Source organism: Eucyclogobius newberryi, unplaced genomic scaffold, assembly GCF_026437365.1.
Source record: "Eucyclogobius newberryi isolate DKJ021-1_F unplaced genomic scaffold, fEucNew1.0.hap1 SCAF_10, whole genome shotgun sequence".
Lineage (NCBI taxonomy): Eukaryota > Metazoa > Chordata > Actinopteri > Gobiiformes > Gobiidae > Eucyclogobius > Eucyclogobius newberryi.
In genome coordinates, this window is record NW_027315724.1 from 440001 (window position 1) to 447500 (window position 7500).

General features: G+C 51.3%; 1 protein-coding gene across 3 annotated transcripts in view; it reads left to right on the forward strand.

Moving 5' to 3' along the window:
• The window catches only part of sptbn4b (spectrin, beta, non-erythrocytic 4b), a 138161-nt gene that overhangs the window by 108835 nt on the left and 21826 nt on the right, over positions 1 to 7500 (forward strand). For all 3 annotated transcript variants that reach the window (XM_072459822.1, XM_072459823.1, XM_072459824.1), the window contains exons 26-31: positions 520 to 783; positions 6013 to 6237; positions 6499 to 6588; positions 6654 to 6932; positions 7009 to 7139; positions 7335 to 7500. The exon at positions 7335 to 7500 is cut by the window's right edge and continues 39 nt beyond it. In XM_072459822.1, the coding sequence (XP_072315923.1) occupies positions 520 to 783; positions 6013 to 6237; positions 6499 to 6588; positions 6654 to 6932; positions 7009 to 7139; positions 7335 to 7500 (1155 nt within the window). The remainder of the gene's footprint in view (positions 1 to 519; positions 784 to 6012; positions 6238 to 6498; positions 6589 to 6653; positions 6933 to 7008; positions 7140 to 7334) is intronic.

Below are 7500 nucleotides of genomic sequence, written 5' to 3' on the forward strand. Positions count from 1 at the left end.
TTGTTCTTTCGGTCACTACCCAAAGCTCATGACCATAGGTGAGGGTAGGAACGTAGACCGACCGGTAAATAGAGAGCTTTGCCTTTCGGCTCAGCTCCCTCTTTACCACAACGGTCCGATGCAGCGACTGCATCACTGCAGCCGCTGCACCGATCCGCCTGTCGATCTCACGCTCCATCCTTCCCTCACTCGTGAACAAGACCCCGAGATACTTGAACTCCTCCACTTGGGGCAAGGACCCCCCACCCACCTGAAGAGGGCAAGCCACCTTTTTCCGGTCGAGAACCATGACCTCGGATTTGGAGGTGCTGATTCTCATCCCAGACGCTTCACACTCGGCTGCAAACCGTCCCAGACTTTTTCCCAAGACATTTAAACTAGGCTCTATACATTTTTCATTTTGGTGTCCCAAACATTTTCACAAACAAAATGATACATTATATATATACATTTTACAAGTGAACTATAGGAGATGTTTCAACCGAGCCTCTACTGTCTGACCGTCCACTGTATGTCCAGGAGGGCCAGCAGCTGATGCAGGAGAAGCCGGAGCTGAGTGCGGGCGTGCAGAGGAAGCTGCTGGAGATGAGGGAGTGCTGGCAGGAGCTGGAGAGCACCACACAGCAACGGGCCAGGCAGCTGTTTGAAACCAACAAGGCTGAGCTCCTGGTGCAGAGCTACGAGAGCCTGGACCAGCGCCTGGGACAACTGGAGGAGCAGCTGTCCCACGTGGACCAGGGACAGGACCTGACCAGCGTCAACAAGCAGCTCAAGAAACTGCAGGTACGAGGTCTGAGGGGGCAGGTCTGAGGAAGCAGGTCTGAGGGGGCAGGTCTGAGGGGGCAGGTCTGAGGGGGCAGGTCTGAGGAAGCAGGTCTGAGGGGGCAGGTCTGAGGGGGCAGGTCTGAGGGGGCAGGTCTGAGGGGGCAGGTCTGAGGAAGCAGGTCTGAGGGGGCAGGTCTGAGGGGGCAGGTCTGAGGGGGCAGGTCTGAGGAAGCAGGTCTGAGGGGGCAGGTCTGAGGGGGCAGGTCTGAGGGGGCAGGTCTGAGGGGGCAGGTCTGAGGGGGCAGGTCTGAGGAGGCAGGTCTGAGGAGGCAGGTCTGAGGGGGCAGGTCTGCAGGGGGCAGGTCTGAGGGGGCAGATCTGGGGGGGCAGGTCTGGGGGGGCAGGTCTGAGGGGACAGGTCTGAGCGGGCAGGTCTGAGGGGACAGGTCTGAGCGGGCAGGTCTGGGGGGGCAGGTCTGGGGGGGGCAGGTCTGAGGGGGCAGGTCTGAGGGGGCAGGTCTGAGGGGGAAGGTCTGGGGGGGCAGGTCTGAGGGGGCAGGTCTGAGGGGGCAGGTCTGAGCGGGCAGGTCTGGGGGGGCAGGTCTGGGGGGGGCAGGTCTGAGGGGGCAGGTCTGAGGGGACAGGTCTGAGCGGGCAGGTCTGGGGGGGCAGGTCTGGGGGGGCAGGTCAACAATCCCAAGTCTGTTCAGAAAAAGCTTTATTCACCATTGGAACAGTCTTAACAACAGAATGTACAGTTATAGATCGTGCTGTTTTCCGGTTTGACACAATCACATTTCACCTTTAGTTCTGAGATGAAGCTTGTTTTTGCTTTGCTTTTGTTTTCAGTCATTTGTGAAGTCACTATATTTGTTTTAATTTTGCTTTGTTTCAGTGGTTCTTAGAAAGTCATCTGCATTCAGGGCTCTCGGGGCTCTCGGGGCTCTCGGGGCTCTCGGGGCTCTCTCGGGGCTCTCCGGGCTCTCGGGGCTCTCGGGGCTCTCGGGGCTCTCTCGGGGCTCTCGGGGCTCTCAGGGCTCTCGGGGCTCTCTCGGGGCTCTCTCGGGGCTCTCTCGGGGCTCTCGGGGGCTCTCCGGGCTCTCCGAGCTCTCAGGGCTCTCGGGGCTCTCGGGGCTCTCTCGGGGCTCTCGGGGGCTCTTGGGGCTCTCCGGGCTCTCCGGGCTCTCCGGGCTCTCGGGGCTCTCGGGGCTCTCGGGGCTCTCTCGGGGCTCTCGGGGCTCTCAGGGCTCTCGGGGCTCTCTCGGGGCTCTCTCGGGGCTCTCTCGGGGCTCTCGGGGGCTCTCCGGGCTCTCCGAGCTCTCAGGGCTCTCGGGGCTCTCGGGGCTCTCTCGGGGCTCTCGGGGGCTCTTGGGGCTCTCCGGGCTCTCCGGGCTCTCCGGGCTCTCGGGGCTCTCGGGGCTCTCGGGGCTCTCTCGGGGCTCTCGGGGCTCTCAGGGCTCTCGGGGCTCTCTCGGGGCTCTCTCGGGGCTCTCTCGGGGCTCTCGGGGGCTCTCCGGGCTCTCCGAGCTCTCAGGGCTCTCGGGGCTCTCGGGGCTCTCTCGGGGCTCTCGGGGGCTCTTGGGGCTCTCCGGGCTCTCCGGGCTCTCCGGGCTCTCCGGGCTCTCGGGGCTCTCGGGGCTCTTGGGGCTCTTGGGGCTGCTCTCGTCATACATCACTCTGGCTCTGCTCCACCGCATGCAGCACCTCTTTAGTGCCCCATTGGCTCACTGCTGACCCGGGTACAGTACCATGCACGCGCCTCAGTCCCGGGACATGTCGTTAGCCTCAGAGCAAAAGTGTCCAAATCATTTTTCAATCTTCTATTTAAATGGTTGAATATTTGTCGGTGTCGTCCAGGAGTGTTCCATTGTAGAAAAAGATTCAATTGTATCATCTGGAGTCCAGTTGTAGTCCAGTTGTAGTCCAGTTGTAGTCCAGTTGTAGTCCAGTTGTAGTCCAGTTGTAGTCCAGTTGTAGTCCAGTTGTAGTCCAGATGACTCCACAACTGAATCTTTTTCTACAATGGTTGAATGTTTGTTTTATTTCACTGTCCACAGTACATGTAGTTAAATACTGTGTAACTTAATTGCAGACAAACATCTCTACAGCCCAAAAAGTGAAATATAACCTTCAGAAAACAATTTATTTCACCAGATTTTTTGTCAAAATAAGTGCAAAGTTAGGGGTCTCGTGCTCCCGACTGTAAGTCAGGATCTAACATCTGAGCGTCTGGAGCGTCTGGTCAGAAATGTGGTTTTATTTAGGCTCTAAGTTCAAATACCGGTAAATGAAATCTCAAATTGGAACCCTTTTGGCCTGTTTATGTCCAAATGTTTGTAACTCTGTTTGTTAAATGTTAGAGTAAAGCAGAGCCCCCCCTAGTGCTATTTCTGTAGCCACATCATCACACAGATGGGAAAACAAAATGCGAGTCAGGCCCAATCTGAGAAATGTGATTCATATTCCCTGTGAAAAGATAAAGCCCAGTCCCACTGAAACTAGTCTGAAACTTGCTGTGCTAAATGTCAGATCCATGTAAGGCAAGTCTATTTATAAAGCACACTTCATACACAAGGCAATTCAAAGTGCTTCATACAATAGGAAAAAAGATGCATTCAAATCACAAAGAAATTACAGAAGTTTGAATTGTCTTGTATGAAATGTGCTTTACAAATAAACTTGCCTTGCCTTGTACACTGCTTAATTTAGACACTGTATCCAAATGGATCACCAAAGCGCATGGGGCAGCACAAACATGACCATTAACCAAACTCACATGTGCCACTTCTCCGGTCAGGCTAACCGGCCAATGCCACTGGAATGGAACAAATGCACACATTTAATAAACCATAATGTCTCACACTCGCTCTCTGTGCTCAGCGTTGTCACCATCTCAGTCAGAGCAGGCCTGATTCTGCCAAATGTGTGCGCCAAGCAGGACGTCCAAAACATATGACCGTAAACTACTACAGTGGTGAAAACCATTCACCCAAAGCTGTGACATTGGCACTCTTATTGCATGCGTCGACCGGTCCGATCACGCTGACCAGTCCGATCACGCTGACCGGTCCGAGCACGCTGACCGGTCTGATCACACTGACCTGTCCAACGCTGTGTACTGGATCTGTGTATATATTTGGGTCAGGCTTGGGTCAGAGAGCAGGTGACACAGGTTTGTGGCACTGCTCAAGGGCGACGCATGAAGGGGCAACGAGGTAAAACCTCAAAGGGTCTGTATATCATTACTTGACTGTGCGTCTCCTCACATGCGCCCAGGGGCCCTAAGGCTCACTGAAGAGAAACTAAAGAGAAACTAAAGAGAAACTAAAGAGAAACTGAAGAGAAACTAAAGAGAAACTGAAGAGAAACTAAAGAGAAACTGAAGAGAAACTAAAGAGAAACTGAAGAGAAACTAAAGACAAACTAAAGACAAACTAAAGACAAACTAAAGACAAACTAAAGACAAACTAAAGACAAACTAAAGAGAAACTAAAGAGAAACTAAAGAGAAACTGAAGAGAAACTAAAGACAAACTAAAGACAAACTAAAGACAAACTAAAGACAAACTAAAGACAAACTAAAGACAAACTAAAGAGAAACTAAAGAGAAACTGAAGAGAAACTAAAGACAAACTAAAGACAAACTAAAGACAAACTAAAGACAAACTAAAGACAAACTAAAGAGAAACTAAAGAGAAACTAAAGAGAAACTGAAGAGAAACTGAAGACAAACTAAAGACAAACTAAAGACAAACTAAAGACAAACTAAAGACAAACTAAAGAGAAAGGGTTTGGCTGTACTCCGTGAGCTTTAGATACAATGGGCAGTGTTTTGCAGTGTTTTGCTGCTTATGTTTGAGTCTGACCCTTTAACAGACAGAGTTACAAATAGTTGGACATAAACAGGGGTGACAATTTGAGATTTCATTTATTTGAACTTAGAGCCTCAGAGCACATCAGACACGCGCACATCTCGGGATCCTGACTTACAAAGCACCGTGTTTTAAAAAATGTGCCCATTGAAATGTAGATCAAATTCATATTATATCCGGATCATTAAAACATAGTTATAACAAGCGCACTGGGATATCTACTGTCACAGTTTACTGAGAAAGTCCTGATTGGTCACATCCCACATGTGCATTGGTTCTTTATACTTTAACATAGACCTTTGGCGAGAAAGTGCCTAAGTAAGAAGATGACATGTGCAGTTTGTTTTTTTGGCTGTAAAAATGCGTCTGGAGAGTAGAATGACGTGGCAGTTGTGCTGTGAGGCCGGCGATGTGGGCTCAGGGTTTAGCTCTTTTACTCACCCTCACACACAGATCTGACACAGACTTCACCATCATATGTAGTATATATGATACAATGTTGTAATAGAATGATGAAAAGTCCAGTCAAATCATGGTCCACTGCATTTGTCAGACTTTAAGAACTAAAACATCTGTGGATTGTGATGAACGCTTCCTGACGTTTGCACGTTTAATGAGGAAACAGTTTTAAGCTGTATCTTTAGGGCAGCAATGAATGAATGTTATGAAAAATATATTTTTTGAGTTTAAAACCATGTTCAAACATTAGTCCCTCACCAAAAACCTCTCACACTTAGAAAGTCCTCTCCCTCTGAGCCAGATGAGTGTCTCCTGTGCAGTTTGAAGTCCATAAACCCTCACAGACTTCATTACATCTGTGTGTCGGGGCAAGCTAGCTTTTGTTTATTTCCCCATGGCAGATCCTCTGCTGCCATCAGATGGAGCGCTAACACAAGGCTGTGTCCAGTCTTCTATCCCTGATCTGATTATTTCATTATTATCAGCTGGTTTTATAATCAACAGCTTTTTGCTTGAGTCTGTTGTATTAGTGAGGCCTGGGTTATATCCTGTCAAATGTGTATTTGTAAAGCAAAATGTGTCTGCAGCATCTATGAAAGTGTCTTGTAAGCACATGCGGGCGGGGCCACATGCGGGCGGGGCCACATGCGGGCGGGGCCACATGCGGGCGGGGCCACATGCGGGTGCGTGCGGGGCCACATGCGGGCGGGGCCACATGTTAGAGAACGAAAGGACAGGACAGAGATATTGCAAAATCACTTTTTTAACTTTACTTTAGAAATGTGTGCTTTTCCTACAACACTAAAAGTCCTGTTCTTGTTTGCATAATGTTTTCATCTCTGTACTAATCGCTCCGCCCTCTGTTGCCCGCCCTGCGTTTCCCGCCCTGCGTTGCCCGCCCTGCGTTGCCGTGGCAGGGCATGGAGAGCCAGGTGGAGCAGTGGTGCCTGGAGGCGGGTCAGCTCCAGAACCAGACCTGCTCCCTGCCCGAGCAGGGCCACACCAAAGGCGGCGTGGAGCTGCGGCAGGCAGCCGTAGAGGCCCGCATGGTGCGCCTCATTGAGCCGCTCAAGGAGAGACGGCGCCTCCTGCTGGCCTCCAAGGAACTGCACCAGGTGGGCCGCGACCTGGAGGATGAGATGGTGAGTTCCATCATAACTTCACAAACCCTTGCATAGGTCAGAGTGAGAACATTGGATATTTGTCCATATATAAAGCTGTGCCACTTCAGTCTGATCCTGCAGCAGTGATTAAAGCAGCAGCTGAAATGAAATGCTCCAATATTCAATAATATATATAGTTATGAAACGTGTGGTTTGGTTTGAAAACTGAAACTGGTCAGTCGGAGCTACTGTTCCATCACAGTGTGTCCTCATGTGTGTGTATGTGTGTGTGTGTTGCAGCTGTGGGTACAAGAGCGCCTCCCTGTGGCCATGTCTCAGGAGCATGGGGGCAGTCTGCAGGCAGTGCAGAGGTTGATGAAGAAGAACCAGGTGATGTGCTGCACATACAGTGTGTGTATGTCTGGAGCTGAGTCTAAAGTGTCGTGTGTGTGCAGAGCTTGCAGAGGGAGCTGGAAGGCCACCGCGGTAGAGTGGACGACGTGTTGGAGCGGGCAGCGGTCATCGCCTCTCTGCGGAGCCCCCAGGCGGACAGCGCAAGGGCCGGGCTGGAGCAGCTGTCCCAGCTCTGGGCCCTGCTGTGGGCTGAGACAGAGCGGAGGCAGCTGGTGCTGGACGCCATGTACCAGGCCCAGCAGTACTACTTCGACACAGCTGAGGTGGAGGCCTGGCTCAGCGAGCAGGAGCTGCACATGATGAACGAGGAGAAGGGCAAGGTGGGACTCTGCTCATTCAGTTATGGAGAATTCATAAACATTTACATGTCCAAACATATGACGGGCCTGTGTCCAGGATGAGCCCAGCACCCTGCAGCTGCTCAAGAAGCACCTGGTCCTGGAGCAGACCATCGAGGATTACGCCGAGACCATTGGGCTACTGTCCCAGCAGTGCAGGCAGCTGCTGGAGATGGGCCACCCAGACTGGTGCGCACTCACCGTTCACATTTAACATTCTAATACTGGAACAGAGTAGATCGTTTCAGTTTGATATTTCAGTTATCCATCGCAAGTACATTTACTCAAATATGATACTTTAGGTTAAAATCGTTAAAAATCGTTAAAATCATTAAAATAGGTTTATATCAGATGCCATGGGCCTGACATGTGTTTGTGGTGCAGTGAGTGCATCAGTAAGAGGCAGGCGCAGGTGGACCGCCTGTACGTGTCTCTGAAGGACCTGGTGGAGGAGCGGAAGAGCCGCCTGGAGCAGCAGTACTGGCTCTACCAGCTGAATCGTGAGGTGGACGAGCTGGAGCAGTGGATTGCTCAGAAGGAGGTGGTGGCC